Raw genomic sequence first — 20,488 nt, 5'->3', positions numbered from 1 at the left:
GGTGTGAATCAAGGACCTTTACTCCAGAAGGGTTCCCGTGTCTATTTAGGCAGATTTGGGAAAGCTCCAAAGCTGCAGCAGAATGGGGCAGCCCCAGCCCTGCGGGTGGGGAAGGGGATGTGGCATTATTTTCCTTCTCCTCATCTCTCCCACCCACCTGTCCCCATGCAGTGCCCATCTACCCCTCGGCCCCAAACCCTTCCCTTCGGGGGGGGGGGCTCAGCAAGGAGGAAACCCTCTCACGGCCAGCCCAGCACGCAGCCTCTCCGCACAACCGCGATGCTCCACATTTACCAGGGATCTTCCAAAAAAAAAAAAATAATAAACAACACCCAAGAGCTGGGTGAGATGGGCAAGAGCTGAGCGTGCCGAGCCCCAGACGGCAACACGAAGCCGCCACGGCCGCAATTCCCAGCGCCACCGCACCAGGACAGTAACATTTCCCCGAAGGTTCCTGGAAATGAGGCGCAGGGAAGCGTCTCTCTCTATTTATATAAAGTGCAATCCACAGCTGCCTCCACCCGTGGCTGGCACCAGCAACCTGTGCTGCGCACAAGTGAGCGAAGCGCTGCTAACGAACCGCCGGTTAACGAGGGGGGAGCGACTGCCAGCAGCAGAGGAGCTTTGTGCTCCTCAGGGACCGCGGTGAGGGCTGCTGGGGCTGGTGCAGCTCTCCCCTCTGAGCAGGGGCAGAAGACGTGACCCCCCCCCGCCAGGTGTTCTGGGGCCTCGCTGAGCCCCCAGCTGTGTTCATACAGACACTGTGAAGCTTCACGTGGTCTGTTTGAAGCGCCTGATGTTAAAACAAGAAGGGAGTGGGAAGGAAAACACTACGGACACAAAGAGAGGAGCCACCTCGGTCCTTGTCACTGCGGTCTGCTGGTGAAGGCAGGAGCCCCTCCATCCTTCCCAAAGGTCAGTGCCGTACCCCTCTGGCAGGGTGGGCACAACAAACTGGCTGAAACGGGGCTGGAGAGGTCACAGCACCCCAAAACGTGGTGAAGGCTACATGAGGGGGGGTGCTGACCCGAGGAATGAGTGCAGGAGCTGCCAACAGAGCCACCCTGGTCCTGCTTTGGGATACAGAGACACAAATGGGTGATAACCTCCCCCTGCTGCATGGACACGGGGCCAGGAGAACCGGGGACACAGAGGTTTCACCTCCCCATGTGCCCAGCAAGAGCTTCCTCAGGCTGCCCTTGACCACGGGGCAGGAGCGGGGCCGAGCACAGAGCTCGGGGACCAGGCTGTAAAGGCCTGGGGGAGAAACCAGCTCCGAGCACGGACCCATGAACGTGGTCCCAGTGATGTTTCTTGCTTCACTCAAAGGGAAAAAAAAAAGCCTTTGTGGGGTTAACAAAGCTTTTGTGGGGTTAACAAAGCCTTTGTGGGGTTAACGAAGCCTTTGTGGGGTTACCCTTCGAACACAGCCCAACGAGGATGATGTTTTAAGGCAGTTATGCTGAGGCCCATGGGCAGACCCGCCGGGGGCACTGCTGCGGGATGGGGATCGAGGCAGAGCAGGGACTCCAGCCTGCCCCGAGCTCCAGCAAACCCAGGCTGGGCCGGCGCTTCGCTTCGGTGCTGCCCGTGAGGATGGCCGATCCCAAGAGAGGGCCCCAAAAGGGCCCCCGATACCCGGCTGCTACCCCCAAAAGGCCAGAGCAGGCTCGAAGCCTCTCCGCAGCTGCCATTGGTGCTGGAGCTGATGCAGAAAACCACAGCCTGCTCCAACACACGAGCCTGGGAGCGTTCCCAACCTCAAGCCCCGTCTTTGAGGTGTGGCAGTACCTGCGGTGGAAAAGGACACCGAGAATGAGAGCACAGCAGCTGAACGCCCCCGTGGCTGCGGCGCGGGAGCCGGTGTGGTGCGGGGAGCCGGGTCAGGACCCTCCAGGACCAACCTCGTCCTTGCTCGCCCCTCGTGGAGCTGCGGGAGGCCCAGCACGGCGAGCAGGGTGCTCATCAGTGGGTGACACCTGGAAGTCCTCAGTAGTGGCCACAGGGCGAGACGAGCCGGGACGTGGCGTGCAGGAGGGGAGGAGAGAGGGAGAAAGGTACGGGGACAGCATCACCGGAGCTGCCTCGACGTGGGGAGAAACCTCCGCAGTCAAACACCTCCGACCAGGCCTTGCCACGGCGCCCCCCGAGAGCGCAGACAGGTCCAGAGGGGGTGGGAAGGGGGGGGAAGAAAGGAAAAAAAAAAAAAAAAAAAAGCCTCACGCGGCAAATCTAAAACACTTTCATTTTAAATAACAATAATTATAATTAAAAAGAATGGTCGCCCTTGGCTAGCGCGGGGGCGGATCCACTAGCCAACGCGCCATTCCTCAGTGTACGATCCTAGGGAGCGTCCTCGCGGGAGCTGCGAGATCCTGCGCCCCGCCGCCTGGTCTTGTCGCCGTGGGGAGAGCAGGACGGGGGGGAAATGTGCCTGTCCCAACCCAAAATGTCCCTTTTCCTCTGCGGGAGGGAGGCCAGAGTCAACAGCAGAAGGCTTTTTGCCCTCGGAGCCCCGCTGAGAAGCCACCCTCCGCCCTCACCCGCCTCGGGACGAGGTTCGGCGAGCCAAGGGGTGCCCGGCCGCCTGCTGCCTGCTGCTTTTAGATGAATTTGAAGCATTTTGTCTTGTCATGGGGCAGGCGGGTCTTGAAGAGGACCGAGTCCACGCGGAACTGGGTGTAGAGCAGCGGCATGTACCCGTACACCTTCACGAAGAAGTTGATGCACTTGTGCCGCTCGTGGAAGTGGGAGTCGTCGTGTGAGAGCGCCTGGGGGCAGCCGGGGCAGCGGAAAGTCCAGCGGGAGGTCACCTGCAAGAGAAGGACAGGGATGGTCGCTGCAGCTGTATTTAAAATTAGCAATTTGGGGCGCATCTTGCTTTAGGGACCCAGAGCAAGATCTCTTGAGGGGGCTCTGGTTTTCTGGAGGTGCTGAGGGGACACCCGCAGACAGCCGGGCTGCCCCTCGGTCTGGGGAAGAGAAAAGCCCACCCGTCATATTTATGGCCAAGGCCCGTCTCCGAGGCAGCTGGCCTGTGACGGTGAGACACGCAGGGCTGTAAAGAGCAGTTTGCCAGCAGCGCTAAAGAGAGGAATGATACACACCCGAAATTCATGCCCAAAATTGTGGCGTTCGTTTGTTAGCACGGGGCAGGGGGATCCCAGTTGGGGTTTCGTACCAACGGCCCTCCACACACACGAGCATAAATGTCTCTGCAAAGCTACAGAAGATCAGCCAGGAAATCTTTTCTACTCGTGCTGTACACTAAGAGAGGAAGGAAATCTGTCTTTCAGGACAGGAAATCTGCCTTTCAGTTTGGCCAGGGCAGTGTGTGCTCCTGCGCCAGCGAGAGGACGGGCGCTGGGTTCCCCCCTGGAGCCTCCAAACTGCTCGACTGCAGCCTCAGCACGCTGCTGCGCTCCTAAGACATGAAGCAGATCACCGTTGTTGTTTTTTTCTGGAAACAAGAAAAAAAAACAACACAGTACAGACTCCCTACCTTTATGGGAGGCTTTCTCGTGAGGTGAGAGACGAGGAAGTTCATGGCGATGTCCTCGCAGTTGATGTACTCGTCCACCATGTCGCGGATGGCTTGCGGCATCACGTAGGAGTACAGGTAGGCGTAGTACTGCAAGGGGAAGAAGGGGCAGCGTTGCTCGAGGGGGCCCCGAGCAGCACGCGCTGCCTCGGCCCCCTCAGATCTCGCTCTCTTTGCTACTGCACAGTCAGCACGTCACCAGCAGCTGGGGGATCCCCTTCCCACTTGACAGGACAGCCCAGGACTGTAGGAAAAGAGCCCGTTGTCTTCCCAAGGTCTGTTCGCCCTCTGTCTCCCCTCCCACAGGGAGAAGCGCGTGTCCCGGAGCCATTTTCTGCCCTGCTCCCTTCCAACAAACAAACCAGAGCTTCTTCTGAACAAACAAATCACAAACACGCAAGCTCTGGTTGCTCTAGGAAGGAGAGGAAAGCTCCAGGAGGAGCAGCCACGCCATCTCACCTTATGGAAGAAGGCAGCACCAGTGAGCACCATGGAGAGCTCACACGAGTAGTTGGAGTTGTAGAGCCAGGACTGATGGGGGATGTCCCACGCGTGGTAGCGCCCCGGGAAGCCAACGATGCGGTCCCTCGCCTCTCTCCAGACCCTGCAAACACAAGGAGCTTGGATGAGGCACCTGGAGATCGGCACGGCTCTGCCTGAAAACCTCCACGTGAAGCCGGGCACGACCGTGCCCTCAACACCAAGGGACCTGCTCCCACAGAGGTGTTGCAAGTGAGGGAAATAATTGCATATAAAAAAAAAAAAAAGGGGTTTGCTGGTCCAAAGAACGGCCAAGATACACCGTAATTTGGACAAAAAGAATAAACACCATTAAAATGTGCAATTGCTTTGCTTTAAAGCCATGGGCTGTGAGTGCAGAGCAACGCTGCGTGCCACAGAGCTGGGTTTCTCATGTTGGTCCTCTGCCAGGGGGACGTTCTGGTTGCTTATTTGCAGGGGAAGAAAGAACTAGTGGCTCATACATACGGGGTTTTCTAACTCATAGAAGTTGTTCTGTATGTTTAAAGGAAAGCTAACGAAAAAAGCCCGATGGCCTCAAGTTAGTCTCTGAGTTACAGAGAGCACGGAAAACTGTGAGCTCAGGTGAAAGGGCAGGGAAAGAGGTGGGGAAAGCCAGCGAGATGGGAAACTTTGGTTGCCACACGCGTGGGTGCATCACCAGCACTGCTTCGGCTTCCTCCTACAGAAAGTCCTGAGCAGCCACGGCTCTGGGCTGGGGGTAATCCACCCTCTGCCCCTAACCTCCCTGGGACTTCCCCCAGAGCTCCATTTCCTCCTCCATAAGGCAAAGGTAACACGAAGCTCTCTTCAGGAAGGCTGCAGAGATGCTAAAGAGCCCGGTGTCTTCAGAGGGAAGACACCAAACTCTGCTAAATCTTCGTCCTTCACCCCGAAACACCGCTGGTCCCCAGGGAATTAAACCGCGAGGCTCGCATGAGAGAGCGTGGGCTCGTTCAATATTCTGCTCTCAGCTGCAGCTCGCTCTCCTCAAGTGAGATTCCCCCAGGAGAGCTGTGATGCTGTCAGGAATCATTAAGACAAACGTCAGTGCCCGGTGTCTAACCCGGGAAACGAACCCAGCCTCCACGTGCAGGGCTGCCCCAGCTTCCTCGGGAGCTTCTGAGCCGAGCTCACGTGTCGGTGCCCAAGCTCAGAGACTCCAGACTACAAGAAACAAGTCCCAGGTGGGAGCCTGGTGGACCTGGGAGGGTTTTCCCTTCGTCTCAGGCACAGAACAAGGCAGAAAGTGGCCTTTTTCTGTTTTCCTAGGGCGGAGGAGAGCTGCCACAGCTCCTTTGCCTGCTGAGAGCTTCAGAAGCGATGGCTGCAGGGTGATGGCAGGCTGCTGGAGAGATGAAGTTTCCAAGGGCCCTGGGCGTTCATTACGCTTCCTAACACAGCAAGGAGCAAAGACAGGGTTGTTGTTATGGCCTCGAGTCCAATTAATGAAGCTCCGATATAAGCTGATAATAAAAAGGGAGTAATTAACAGCGCCAGCAGCAGCCCTGGCACCGTCCTCCCAGCAAGCGCTCGCTGGCTGAGCTTTCTCTCAATGTTTTGAAAAGCTGGAGCAGAAACCGCTCACCCCTCCTCGCTTCTCCCACGTCCTGCTTTCACACGAACGTGATGCTTTCGTGACAAAAAGCTGGGGTTCTCCAGAGAAGGGTTTTGGCCGTGCTGCTCAGAGGGGTTTGCTCCCTCCAGCTCACTGCTGCGCGGCACACGGAGCAGGACGAGGCTCGCGGCCCCAGGAATCGCAGCCCAAAGCGAAGTTCAGACAAAACGCAGTTGTTGTGGGCAGGGCTCAGCCACCGAGGCACCGTCCCTTCCCCGGCTAAGGGCGTGCCTGCAGCACGCGAACACAGGGAGGCTTTGTGGGGTCGAGGTGTCTGTGAGCAAGGCTTGGGGTGAGAAGAATACAGGGCACTTGGAAAGCAGTTTTCACTGGAGGCTCTCTAATCAATAAAGCCTCCACTTTGATGAGCGAAGGTGAACGGAGACCAAAGAGAGAAGAAAACATCCAGGCTCAGCTAAAGAGCCCGTAACGGGGCCTGGGGGGGAAGCCAGGAGTCCTGCCGCCTACTCCCCTGCTGGAATCGCTTCACACCTCATTTCTCAGCTCTCCGAGAGAGCCTCTTGGCTTTCCAGGCATTTTGTGCCTTTTCATCTTCCCGGCTCCCACCCCCAGCCAGCTGCCAGGAGCTCTGGGATTAGCGATCCCCCCACAGCCGGCCCGGCGGGCTGAGGAGCCAAAACGAGCGGCAGCGCTCCTTCCTCGAGCCGTGCTCGCTCCCCAGCACCTCTTTTATAGCCAGCAGGAGCCTACGGGCTGCTTTCTGCCCCCCTGGATTTGTAATCAGGGAGCTTTTGGCCAGGGAAAAATTAAGGGAAGATGTAGGTGCTGGAGCAGAAGGAGGTGGGAATGGGAGCAACCTCTTCTGTACAATGTTTCTCTTTTTCATCCTCTAGAGAGAAAAATGCCGAAATAGCTGCCACATCCCAGCGTCGCACTGAGCAAACGGGATGCTTTGCCCAAGCAATCAAGTCCTGCAGGGGCCGTGACCATCCTGGCCTGGCCAACGTGAAGGATGGAGCGCAGAAGCCTCTTGGATTTGTTTTCCAGTTTTCTTCCTACCCACGCTGGAAAGCCGCGGACGCTCAGGAACATCACGGGAAGGTTATCAGAATTGCAAAAGCCAGGGAGTGAAGGTTAGGAAGTGCGAGAATGAGGGTTGCCTGGACACCCTGGAATCGGCCCACCTGCAGTCGTTAAACAATTCATTAGCACACGTTTCTCCTCCAAGAACTTGAGCTGGAAAGCCCCAGGAAAGGCTGTGCTAGCCCTCGGCCAGGCCCTCATTTTAACCACGGGGCCACGAGCAGCGCCTGGATGCAGAAAACAGCAGCGTGGGGCCGAAGGCTACGCCCTTGGAGGCCACTCACCGGAACCCGAACATGATCTCGTCGTGGCGAAGGTGAGCGTCGTCATCGATGGACAGGATGGCCTCCGTCTCGATCTCATCCCACGGCAGGAAGCGGTTGTTCAGGCTGTTCTTCTCCGTGCGCACGACCTACGGGACAAACACTAGCGTCACGGTGTGCAAATGGAGAAGGTCTCACCTGCCCCGGCAGACCTACGGGCAACGCCGTTCCCCGGGCCGCTCCGTCCCACCAGCCGTTTCTCTGGCTCTCCTCTTGGTGTCACAATAAAGTCTGGCCTGGTGAAAAGAAGAAGGCGTCACAGCCGTAAAACGCCATTAAATGAGATTACGTTTGATCACATAAAAAAAGCCCACACTGCAGCCATTAACAGGGGAAAATATTTGTATCGGGGACCTGCGTGACAGCTGGCGCGATTAAACTCCCGCTTAAAGCCCGTGTTAGTGCTTTCATCTGTCAATAGAAACAACTGGGGGCAAAAAACGGAACGTTCAACGAGAAGGCATTAAAATATTTCACTGGAGATCCATCAAAAACACGAAGGATTTATTGCAGGGAGGGGAACGAATGGCACAGCTCTCAGCGGTGGTGGATCAGGGCAGAGCCGCGCCGGCAGCTCTCCCAGCCCAGGAGGGCTGCGGTGTGAGCAGGAAGGCAAAGTGGAGACAACACCAGAGCAGGAATTTCTCCCCCTTCTCCCTCTCAGTCGCTTGGTGGACTGGAGGGGCTTTTTGGCAAACCGATGTGGTGCCAGGAGCCACGTTTTGGGATGAAGCTGCCACTGAGCCTTCATAGAATCCTAGAATCATGAAAGTTGGAAAAGCCCTCCAAGATCACCTGGTCCAACCATCCCCTACCACCAATGTCACCACTAAACCACGTCCCCAAGCACCACGTCCAACCTCTCTTTGAACACCCCCAGGGACAGTGACGCCACCACCTCCGTGGGCAACCCGTCCCAGTGCCTGACTGCTCTTTCTCAGAAGAAATGTCTCCTCATTTCCAACCTGAACCTCCCCTGGCCCCTGCTGCTTGAAGGGCCACCAGGAGCATTGGGATCCTTGCTCCAAGGGGGACAGGGCTGAAGCAGAGAAGAGGACTGGATGACCTTACGTACAAAGCAAACCCCTGCGGGGGCTCATCTACGGTGCAGCCAACCAGACCTTGGAGGGGACAGTGAGCACTTCCAGAGGGACAGGACACATACAGGGCCCCTCCAGTAACGGCAGCCCCTATTCAGACCTGCTCAGCACTCCCTCCAGCTTGGTGACACCGTAAAATAGGTCTCAGGCCCTCGTGGGTGTCACGCAGCGCTTCTGAAAGAGGCACCAAAAGAGGCACTGTTTCTGAAGTCTTGTGGCCACGACCAGTTTCTGAATGTCTGCTTTGCCTCCTGTTGCTGAGCTTGCCCTCTAGTAAGGCTGCAGAGTTATTAAAAGCAGCGCTGATACATAATTTATCCTCCTGCTTAAGAGCACACAGCACGCCGTGCCTCTGCTGGTATGGTGGCATTTCCTCCCCGAGGCTGATCTCATTGAAGTCCGGGGGTGTCTGACTCATGAGGATTAGCAGAAGTTGGACCCAGGCCATCGGAAATGGATTTAATGCTTTCCAGGCAAGGTCCTGCCTGCAGCTCCCATGGGACCAGCTGAAGATGCACGGATAGAGGACAAAAGAGCAAGAACTGGGGCCGAGCAGCATAAAACACTTTCTGCCCCATCAGCACGCTGAGAAATGGCCACGGCTTTGTTTTTAGCAGACTCCTACTTGCTGTGGGTCCTCAATTCAGCTTCTCGGGAAAGATTCAGGTTGTACATTTGCAAAATGTCAAATTATTTCCACTCCCTGAAGCTTCAAGAGGGCAGCACAGAGGGTGGAGAGATCGGTGCGTTGGCACGAAACTCTTCCCTAAAGAGACGGATGCTACAGAGGAGTCAGATGCCTCTGAGCCTCGATAAGCACATTCATCACATGAGCACAAGCGAAAGTTAGAAGCAACTTAAAGCTACTGCCTTTGATGCCTTGTTTTCAAAGGAACTGTCCCAATTTACAGCGCTTTTAGGATGCAGCTAATTGGCATCAGCCATCTAGTCAGTGGCTTCTGTAAATCCCCGCGCTTGCACCTGGGCGATTGCACCAGGAAAACAAACTGGGATGTGCAGGCAGTGATTCGAGAAGGGACCAAACCTTCCTCCTGTCTCTGCCCTCATGGGACGGCTCAGCACGGTGCTTTTTCCCCGGGCAGGACAGGGTTTTGGTCTCGAACACACACACTGCATCCCGAGCTGGGGAAACAAGGGCATCACGTTATTAGATGAGAAATATAACTCTTGAGAAAGAGAAAAGTGAACCTTTGGGAAGGTTTTCTTCTTTAATACAAGCGGCTAATCTTGTAAAAACAGGTTGGGGGGAAGGGGAGGAGTATTTGAATCGGGGACTTGAAACATTCATATCTCTTCGAAGGTTTTTCCATTTCAATGGGCCTCGGAAAACACCAGATTTGTCAGGCATGAAATGGACTTTACGGGCACAAATGCACACAGAAACTTATTAGGCTAGGTGAAAAAGGAAGGGTTATTACACCAGCCAAGTTTAAAGAAGTCCATTCCAGAAGTTTTGGGATTTACGGACCAGAGGAGGCGGCCTGCTCACCCTGTGGGACCCCCTCAGGTGGTGGAGCAAGGCCTCGAAGCGCGGCTCTTCTCTGGAAGATTCTCAGCCTGAGGTGCCATAAAGCTGCTGTGAAACACCATCTCGACAACGTTACTGGGAGATCAAACTTCACGGCACTGGTTGATCTCCAAATGCTTTCTGAAGAACCAGCAGCAGACGGCTGGTGGGGTCGGTGGGGGTAAGCCAAGTCACCGACGTTAACCTCCTGAATGCTCCCGCTCACAGGAGCCCCTTCTCAGACGTGACCTGTGGCCACCTAAGGTGTCTCTGACAGAAAGGAATCCCCGTTGAAGACATCAAGAGTGCGGGAATCCGTCTTTCCTCTGAGTGTCCCTCAGGATGTCCATCCTCAAAGGCCAACCACTCGCTCCTCCGAGGGATCCGCTGCCATCAGCTCCCTCAGCAGGCCTCTTCCACACAGGACCGGGTGGTGCCATAACCAAACCCTCTCGGTTCGTGTTCAAGCAGACCGAGCTCTCCATCTCTCACCCGGGGCCGTTTCTCCTGCCCTTCCCTCACGTTAATGACGGCTTTTTAGCACATTTCTCAGGGGTTGTGAGCCAAGAGCTGTGTGAGCACCCACCAAAGTTCCCTCAGCAAGTGTGAGGCGTGTGCTGAAATGGTGAGCTCCGGCAGGCAGCCACTCACCAGTAACCTTCACCCAGCGAGATTCTAGCACTGGGAAGCTCAAAAAATCCCAAGAGCTAAAAGAAAGGCACACAAATTCACCAAAAAGCCACCCTCCCCTGCAGGGAACGGGGAAGCTCCAACCACAGAGCACAGCACCACTGCTAGGACCTGCACGCAAACCCCAGCCCCTCCAGCCTCAAACCTGTCCCAGGTTTTGTACTTCTGGTTGCCTTTATCTTGGTTATTTTTGGCTTTTCCTTGGCAATTTTGCTTAAACGCCTTTGCCACCAGTGATACCACCAAGTGTGATGCTTTACAAAGTCGCTACTGTGGCTCCCAGTTCCAAATCATGAAACCCCTCCAGCAGTTTACACACTTACAAAGTTTGTCTTAAAACTGCAAGACATAAAATGCTTCTCAGCACCATACACACCACATTAGAAACTTCTGCTCCTTTCAGCAACTTGAGGTGATTTCATTTCACAAGTTTCTTTTGACTGAAGGAGCACAAAACCCCAAAACTTAACCCAAACCTGTTTAATACATCCATTTGCTCCTGGCGTTGTTCATGGCCATGTTGGCCAAAAAGATCTTAAAAGTGTTAGACAGAGCTAAAACAAAGCATAAATCTATCATCTGCCCAGCAAGAATGCTCCAACCAGTACCAATATTTTCTATTTATACAGAATATTTATACATAAATACAAAAATTTAGCAAAATCAGTATCTTCCAGCAATCTCTAGTTAGGCTTCATGCCTAAGCTTTAAATTAAGCGTCACATATAATTTGACGGCGAAAACATGAAGAATGTCTGTGCCCTTGGAGAAATTCTGACAGCTCAACTTAGTGAGCCAGATTGATTTGTGGGCAAAGAGCAAACTCTGCAAGAAAGCGGGAAGCTCATTGCTCATGTCAGGTCTTCATCAGGAAAAAAACAAAAGGGCACCCTTAGGAGAGCCGTGTAATTTGGGGAGACAAAGAACGAGTTCTCGGGAAAAGGATCCACTTCCACCATTCCCAAAGACATGGGGAAAAAGGAAGAAGCAGAGTGTTCCTGGCAGCACAGTCCTCTAGGGCCGACGCAGATTTACAGCCCTGTCAATCCTCTTCTTGGCACCGGCTCTTGAAATTTTCAGTAAGATCCAGAGAAGCAAGGCACCGGCTGCGCAGGGAACACGCTCGAGGGCTGTGCCCTCTTGCCTTGCTGCCATCCCAGGGACTGAACCCACGGACAAACCCTTCTAAAAAATGCAGTTTATCCTGATGGCACCATCTGGGGGCAAAGATCCCAACCGAGGACACACCGTTCCACTTTGCATGGGTGAGCCAGAGGGATTTGCAAGGTCAGAACCTCAGCATTCCAGCAGAAGAGGAACAAGTGGCACCGGGAATCCCTTTGCCCTTACCTGAAACTGTTCCATAATCAGGCCACTCATTTTCAACTCAGAGGTCGGACAAAATCCGGATAATCCCCCCATGAAGCAACACGCCCAGCTCAGCCCTTAAGACCTGCAGACTACCAGACACAACGGCACACGAATGCTGGGCACACGAATGCTGGGCTGGCAGGTTATTTACAAGGCAGAAAGGGGTTTCCTTCTCAAGGGGGTTGCGTGCGTGTGGGTTGCGTGGGGCACAGCACAGGACCTCAGGGCAATCCCAGGGGGAAAACAGCAGCCCTGAGCTCTGAAACACTTGTAAATGTGGTGTAAAAGCACCTTCCAGGCATGCCAAACACTGTAAGATCGTTGTTTTGTAAAGAAATGGACGCTCTTTTGGTTGTGTTTATGGTACCTGATGTTTAAACGACTTCGGGGCACAAAAGCGAAATCAGAAAGGTCTCCAAGGTATTTGTTACGACGCCAATCTTCTGCCATCATCCCAGGCAGGGCTAGGGTGCTTGGATCCAGAAGATGCCAGCAAAGAGCCTTTTCGGAAATCCTCTTCGAGGAATGTTTGTTCAGAAGCTGTCCGCCCTCCTCTACCCGATGAGATGCTGCTGCTTTTTCCAGCGGCTCCCTCCAGCAATTCTTCACCCTTTTTTTTTTCCTTCCCCCTTTAATCTTCGCTTGTAAAGACGGATTTCAAAGTTACCATTATCCCCTCTCTCGTGGATTAATTATCCTGCTGCTCCATCCCCGGCGCTTTCTTCCTCGCCTTGAACCAGTCGCAGCCCCCTCGCCTTTATGCCCCGAACCAGCCCAGCCAGGCTCCAGGCTTCCGTGCTTTGCTACCTCTAATTCGGAGGCGTTTTCAAGGTTTGGATGAAAAGATCTCACTGACTATTTTAAAATTCATCTCCAGAGGTATGAGAGAGTTTCACTGGAGGGGAATTTAGCTGCAAAGCTACCCAAAGGCTGCGTGCAGTGCACGTAAATCGGCAAAACAGATGCATTTTTAAAATAGGCGTAATTAAATAATGCAACATAAAACCAAACGTAAATTATCCCCCCCGTGAGAACAAAACCACACAGGAACGTACTAGTAGAAATCCCTTTTTAAAAGCGATACGGCGTCCATGGACATCATCTGTGCCAACGCTTGGGCTCTCTTTAAACCACGCGAGTGGTATCCGTGGGCTGCTCATCTCCGAGCTGAGAAAACAGCTTGCGATACAAATAAAGCTGATTATTTATTCATTTTCGTACGGGTGCAGCTGTCACTTGGTTCGGAGGAAGCTAAGGGAGAGGCGTACTTATTTTAACATTAAAGAGATCCAGAGCCTCGCTTATTTTTATTCTCCCTGCGTGTCCCTGGTAGTGGCTGCGCAATTAAAGATGCGCATTGAATTGGTGGTCCGCCTAGATTTATTTACAATTATTTGCAATTATTTGGCTCCGAAGAACATCCTCGGGACAACGTGCTGTCGCTTGCGGCCGGGGTTTTAAATACCTCATAGGCATTCTCCCCTGCTTATTATTTTTTTGCAATTAAATGGGCACTATCCGAAGGCATGGAAGTGAAGCGTTTCTTTATCAGTGCTCTTCCGAGCCAGGCAGACGTCACAAACCTGCTTCCACCTGGCAAATCCCCTCTTGGTATTCAAGGCAGGAAATCCAGGTGAATTTATTCTGCTTAGGAGCAGCCCCGGAGATCACAGAACATGCTGGGGAGACCGGGGACAGCAGCAGGAGCATCTGCAGCAAGCGAGCACCGTGATTTAGCAAATTAGGGGCACACAAATGCAACTAGTTGTCTTTGGTAAGACATAAAGGCAAACAAGTAAATATCTATCTGCTATCCCAGCTCTCTGCCAGGTGTCTGCTGCAATTTAAAAGTGGCGGTGTTTAACTGGATTGCAAAATTAGCATCTTACCAGGTGCTGATTGCTGCTGTGAGGGTTTGTGCCTCTCCTGCTGCCCGCAGCTCCTGCAGGAACCCCTTGAAGGAGGCCACGTGTGCCCTGTATCCAGCTTCCTGCAGGGAGGACAGCGATCCTACCACCTAGATTGTGCCAGTGACGGTGCCAAAACACTCGTGCTAACAGAAATGGATTCTTAGAAAATTCTCTGCTTTCTTCCAGCCTTCGTTTTTACCCTTTCAGTCTTCAAGCTATTGCTTCTGGCAGCCTGTCTCACCCTGAATTTCACCCTCTCTGCCCCTTCTGGCTCTCATAACACCCCCTGGCAGCTCTAGCAATCATCTGAGGCTGCTGGATGAAGCAGCTTTCCCTTCCAGAGCCGGGGACGGTGACAGATCGCAGTGCGGAAAGCAGTGGCAGGTTCCAAGCCGACGCGGCTGAGTTGAACACACCGGGGCTGCCTACCTGGCCCTCGTCCTGCAGGGACTGGTCAACGTTTGCTACCGACGCAAAGATCTTTGGATAGAAATAAACTGGAGGACTTTCAGAGGTCAGTCCTGTATAATGGGAGTGTTGCCCTTCCGGGCTCTGGAACACGTCCAGACACAAGGCTGAGACCTAAGAGGTTGTCGCCTTACGCTGCGGGAGGAGCACAGCTCTGTGCTGTTTAATACAGAAGAAAACAGCAGGTTTATGCCAGCCTCCCTGTTCCCCCTGATAAATTTTATTTGCACTACAAAACCCAACCCAAGGGGAAGCTTCCTCCTGCTATTACTTTCCCAAATCATAGCGGGAGCTATCCAAAACCAGAAGCTTTCCAAAACCAGGCTGGTTAGATAAGAGCAGCTCGGGAACTGATGTGCACACCGCCAGTGAGCCTGGGAGCAGAACCACGCCTCTGCTTCAGTTTTAAGCCCAGTTTGATGCCTAGGAGTTAGCAGTTTGGTTCTGCCAGCACAGGAGCTGCAGATCTGTGCAGCATCCTGCCCAGGCCACGCAGGCAGAGCATGAAGGCACACTGGATGGAGGAATCACTGCTCTGGACCAGCTTTCAACTCCCAGACCTGTTCTGGGTATCGTAGGGATCCCTGGAGCACGCAGCGCAGAGATGCACAAGGCAGGTGCGACAGCAGCAGCCAGGACTCTGCACGCCAGGCTGGCTCATTCGTTTCCAAAGCAAATTGCAAAATTCCCAGCAGCAGAGCTGGAACAGCCAGGAACGAGCCCACGGCCAGGACCACACTGTTCCTGCCCTTGAACCAAGCACAGAAGCACTGCGAAATGCAGCCCGTACAGGCAAAGGAGAGAAACCCAACCAGCTCACAAAGGAAGCGACTGGGAAAGCCTGACCTGATTTCGGTAAAAATATTCAGTGTTCCTGCCTCGCCTTCCCAGCTGCACTACCTGGATGGAGCACTCAGCACAGATATGTCGGGAGCTGTTTGGGGCCAGGTACAACCTCAGTACCAACCTCAGTCTTCCTTGGAGGAGCCATACTGGAGCTAAAGAAAGATGCACACACTATAAAGCCTTGTCCTTACTAAAGCAAACAAGCAAAACCCCAAAACTTCTGAAGTATCGAAGTCCAGATCTCTCTCAGCCCTTCACTCTTGAGAAAACCCTGCTGGCGAACTCATGTGCTTCTAAATTCATTGGAAAAGACATGTTGCTGGTCCCTGGGACTGCGCCGAGAAGTCTGGCAGCAAATGGACTGAGAGCTCAGGGATGGATCTGAGAGAGGCTGTCACATCTCATCTGCAAGACAGAGAGCGTGTAAAAAAATAGCACAGCAGTTTAGGAGTACCCCTGAGACATCCTCTTCTTGCCAAGCCATCAGCTGCTGCACAATAGCAGGTCACCAGCAATAAAGGGAAGAAAACACACAAACGTCCACTTGGAAGATGGTGAGTGAGAGCGTCTCCAGTGGAAAAGGAAAGTGCTGGCAACCCAAGGGATGCTGTCCCAGGGGATTACTGGAAATACCTTTTTACCCGTTCACTAAGAGGCAGAGCTTATCTTTCCACACGTTGCTCTCTGGCTGATAGCCTGGCTGCTTTAATTAACAGAGCCTTCCATCGGTGCAAATCCTCGGCGTTGCTGCACGATTACTTCTTCTGCAGGTTCCCTCTCTTTCTATGAGGCATCTGTCAAGCAGGATTTCCACGACGGCTGTGAAACAGAACACCCGGCAAAGCAGGTGCAATTATTTTAAAATTGATTAAATTCGGCGTGTCTCAGCAGCTTGAACACGTTACGTTTAATGATGCTCGAGGTTGTTCAGCACCGAGAAGCTGCTGTGTCCCATCCTAGATGCTCTCGTGCAGACGTTCACATCTGGGGGCAGGAGGTACCAAAACGAACATTATTTCTCCATTCGTGGAGGGAGGAGCTGGGGACAGACTATTCACAACTCACAGAGCAGCTGTTGAAAAAGCTGGAATAAAATTTGGTGTATAAGCAAAAACACGATGCCATCAGCTCTGCGGGCAGGTTGTTTTTTGAGAAGAGGACAGAGGATAAATGGTTATGGTGCTGAGAGCAGTGAGCATGAAGAGCACTCAGACCTGCACACCCACTTTTGGCTTCTAGGTTCGCTCCAGACTAAAAGTTTTCCAAGGACGTCAGAATTAGAGAGTTGAGATCTCACTGGGGAAGTTCTGATGGGTCTGGTCTGGCCGAAACGACGACAGCTTTGTGCCTGCAAGTCTGTCCTCAACCCCATTACCTAGCGATGAGAGCTCTTGTCTGTAACGTTAGAAGAAAAGAACTAGCAAATCCATGCCACGGTTCTGCAATCAGCATTTTATCTCTCATTTTTCTCTAGGATGAGCACAGCTTATGCAGAAAAGCAATTTCCATCAGCTCGAATATTGGAGAATGGGCAGGATATTGCCCTGAATGTGGTCAAATAAAGGGGAAAGGCAGTTTGGGAAGATCTTCCCTTTGCTCACAGGTTCACCTGCTCCAGGTCCCAGGGCTTCGAGGCAGAGCCAGGGCAACGTCCCGTTCTTCAGAGCTCCGCTCGCTCTCAGACTCTTAATTCGGGGTGATCTGTTTAAGCTTCTCCTGCTAATCAATTAAAACGTAAAATAAAATCAAGGGGGAACAAATGCTTTCAGTGAGAGGCTCAGAAATAGATGGTTGGGATGAGGAGGGACTACCCTCCCATGCACCTCCCGCAGCATGGGCTGGGAATTAAGGACTGCCACGTGCTAGCAATTACAAAGTTCACATCGATTAGGCATAATTAAAACCAATTCCTTTTCAAAAATCTTTCCACCTGTTTCCACCAGCCTGGACTCCGGGCAGTCGGGGAGATCGGTCCCTTCGCACTGAAGCTCCAAACGTCACCTCCCTGCCTAGGGTGCTTTAAAAATTCAATGTTGAGCACAAAACCCATTTACTTTTCCTGCACGGACCTCAAAAAAAAATCAGACTTCAATTCAGATAAGCGTCCAGACACCCAAAGACTTTGCTGAACTATTTGGATCTGAAAAATGTTATCTGGGAGGCCCGAGAACGGCTTCACCAGATTTCCCATCCTTCTACTGCTAATAAATCTGGGAATAGGCAAAAACAGCTTTCTACAGCGTTTCTGCGAGACGTACAATGTCATGCTTTAGTGGGCAGGCGTCATCTTCTGCTCGCTGTGCCTCAGTTTCTCTCCAGCTTATTTCCACCATGCCCCTGCGTGCTGCTCATGGTCTTTGTCCCACATTTAACAGCTCTGGAGGAGGGGAATCCGGAGTTTATTTCAAGAGAAGTGAGGAAGCATCATCCATCAGAGGGAAGGGAGAGATTCCTTGTGGGGAAAGGGGTAAAAACGTCCAGGAGATGAACAACTTTGCGGCTGCTGTGCCACCGCCAGCTTGGGAGTAAGTTATCATCTACCTGAGAGCTGCAAGGTCGCTGCTGATCGATCCCAGTGAGTTTGGGGAGGCATCTCCGAGCTACATCGGACACGAAGGAAAAAGCGGAGTGATGAAAACCTCTCTCTTGCTCCTCATTTCTTTCTCTGCCCTTGTATCCAGGCGTTACCTTCCCCTTTATAACCTTGATATCCTAATGCCCCGTGAGGTCCCTCCTCTTCCTGCAAACACCATAGATTTTCCTTTGCCCCAGCTATCTAATACCCAAATTCATGACCTCAGTGACTGCAGCTCGCTGCTTCTCTCCTGAGCCTCGGGGCCCATCCATTCCTTGCGATACAGCCCCAAATTAAAGCTGCTTCGGGTGACGAGACTGCCCTCCCTTCCCAACTACAGCAGCCTGTACAGGTGCAAAAGCAGATGAGAGCAAAAAATTAGGAACGTTGGAAGCATGGGAAGAAAGGAAATGCAGGTACCTGGGCTCTGGGGCTTTATCAGAACAAGGGGACAGCTTGCAGGGAAGTGAAGTCTACATGCAGGGCCATACAAACTAAGTGAGAGTTGCATTAACGGTCCCAAAAAAAGGCAGAGAAGGTGAAAACGGAAGAAAAAAAATGCCTACACCCTCAGTTCTGCCCCCAACTTGTTCCCCAGCACAGAATAATTTGCTGCTTAAACAGCAGCAGCGTACTGCAAGGGTGTGGGAGTTAATATTCAGCGTGCAAATCCCCGAGAAGTCGGGCTGCTTGTTAGGTTATCGGCGGACGTTCGCGCCTCGCTGCACCTTGGCTTAGGCCCCGCAGGGACAAGCATCTGGATTTTAGCAACACAGGTAAACCGAGCAGCAAGCGCGCTTAATAAAATATTCAGAGAGGCAGCAAGCTCCGAGGGGTGGGAGAAGTAAGGCAGCTCGCGGCAGCGCGCGGGGCTCCGCAGGCAGCAGGTGGTGCTACGAACCCGGCAGCAGCACAGGAATATTCGGCAGCGTCGTCCTGCCTCTGAAAACTGCTCTCACGGAGAAATTGTCTAACTCGTGTACCTTTGCTACGCTGCTGCTGAAGGCGGTGTGCTGGCTGGGACCCATCAAACCCACGGGGTTTTATTCCCCTCTGACGCACGCTCCCCCTGGTCCTGGCTCAGGACCGCGCACACCACTCCAGTTTACTCGAGTTATTGGTGTCCACGAGCTGCTGGTGCCCGAGCTGAGTTTGCCAGGTCGGCTCTGCTCTTCCCAAAAAAACAAGCATGAAGTCGCAGGACAAACACAGACGCTGACGCTGCAGATGTGGCACGCTACAGCTGCCCGGTACAGGGCTCTGCTCCTCATCCTCCGAGCTAGAAACATCACCTGGGCGCTCCCCGTGCTCCTGCCGTGGACATCCCAGGGCAAATTTGAGGATTTCTGGCAGCAAATCGAAGGCATCAGTCTTTCAGCAGCGGGCTCAGCACAGGACAGCTGTACAGACGCTGCTCAAACAGAAGGGAAAGTCCTGACGGCATTTCCCCCCAGGCTGCTCCCGATTACCCAGTGCCATTTCAAGGGGCAGGTCTGCACATTTCAGCGGCAGTGCTGCTCGATTCGAAATTTTCCAAAGATTATTCCATGTCAAGCAAGCAGCTAAATTGAATAAGCTTCCTCGGCCGGCCACCAAGCCAGCAGAAAAGGACACGACGCCACTGGAACCGGCTGCGGAGATCAAAGCTAGCTACTTACCCCGTAACAAAGCTGAAGGAAAGGATTAGTCACTGCCGAAAGCCACAGGAGCTGGCACTGGCAGTGAACCCAGGCAAATTGCTCATAAATGCCTACGAGCACACACAACCCCGGAGGAAGAGGAGAAAGCAAACCGCCGCAGGGCTTTTCCAGCCGCGGCTCGTCGCCGACGGAGCCGTGCGCCACGGAAAAGAAAGAAGAGTCAGAAGTTTGGGTTATTAATTCTGAGAACACGAGCACAGGTTATGAAAATACTGTTTTGGGATGAGTATGATGTAGCCTATGGATCCACGGGTCTGCCCATCCTATGGGATCAGAGGCTGTGCTCCAGGCACGACGCCAGCACCCTCTGCAAAACCCCGGAGCTCCCCAAACTGAACCAAAAACCAGGCAGGCATTCCTGGGGCAGGGGGTGAGCTGCCACATGGGCTCAGAACAAAACAACCGGATGATCCTGATCCAAAAACCCCTCCTAAAAACACCCCCCCCACTCCAGGTCGGTACAAAAACCTCAGTTATCAGCTCACAAGGACAAATTTTGCTTGTCTTGTTCCCAACAGGCTCCAGGCTCAGAAGAAGCGGATGGCTGGAGGTGTGTGCACGTAGGTCACCGATGGCCCCAAACTTTCAGGTGTCACCACCTCTCCCAGCCAACACGCGATGGATGAGACCGTCAGCATTGAGTTGTGAGCGAAAAAAGACAAGCCCTGAGAAATAAAAGCCAGTGTTGCTTGGAAATTGCTGTGCGAGGCTGACACGCCACTGCAAGTGGAGCCATGAAGCGTCTGTCCCCACGGAGCTGACCCATCTTCCACGAACCCATTTCAGGGATTGCTTGGACCCGTGGCCTTTGGGAAGCAGGGATGTGTGCGGCTGGTGCTGCGGTACAAAGCCATGAAAGCCAAGGTTCCTCTCTCTTTGGCTGGCAAAACTTTAACTTACAAATGAGATGCTTTCTCATTAACTAAGGACAGAATGTGAAAAAATGTTAAAAATGCATCTTTGCCCCGTTTGAGAGACAGACAGACCCGAAGATGCTGGAGTCAGATGGAAGAGGGTGTGTAGATGGGGCCAAGTTTTTTATTTTTAATTTTTTTACTTGAGATTTTAACCAAATTTAGGGCCCTCCTGAGCTCAGTCCTCCCATTCCCGGTCTCCAGGGCACGACCAACAGGCTGAGAAATGTGGGGAGGAAAAAGCACGCGCGGAGGAGGGAAGGGGAGGATGCTGAGCTCCGTTTGCTTTCCTGGCTCAGGCTGCAGTCCTGGGGGGCTTTAAGTAAGTTTCTGCAAGGGAA

The 20,488-nt window shown here is 53.1% G+C and overlaps 1 protein-coding gene across 20 annotated transcripts in view; it reads right to left on the bottom strand.

Annotated features, from left to right (window-relative positions):
• Positions 1–2,226: 2,226 nt before the first annotated feature.
• EXTL3 (exostosin like glycosyltransferase 3) overlaps positions 2,227–20,488 on the bottom strand; it is a 130,537-nt gene continuing 112,275 nt past the window's right edge. For all 20 annotated transcript variants that reach the window (XM_050709589.1, XM_050709590.1, XM_050709592.1 and 17 more), the window contains 4 exons: positions 7,007–7,134; positions 4,001–4,145; positions 3,503–3,631; positions 2,227–2,813 (listed from right to left, as the gene is read on the bottom strand). In XM_050709589.1, the coding sequence (XP_050565546.1) occupies positions 2,604–2,813; positions 3,503–3,631; positions 4,001–4,145; positions 7,007–7,134 (612 nt within the window). In that variant the 3' untranslated portion in view covers positions 2,227–2,603. The remainder of the gene's footprint in view (positions 2,814–3,502; positions 3,632–4,000; positions 4,146–7,006; positions 7,135–20,488) is intronic.

Source organism: Cygnus atratus, chromosome 3 (genome assembly GCF_013377495.2).
Source record: "Cygnus atratus isolate AKBS03 ecotype Queensland, Australia chromosome 3, CAtr_DNAZoo_HiC_assembly, whole genome shotgun sequence".
NCBI classification, from domain to species: Eukaryota; Metazoa; Chordata; class Aves; order Anseriformes; family Anatidae; genus Cygnus; species Cygnus atratus.
This window is presented reverse-complemented; position numbering and strand designations above follow the sequence as displayed.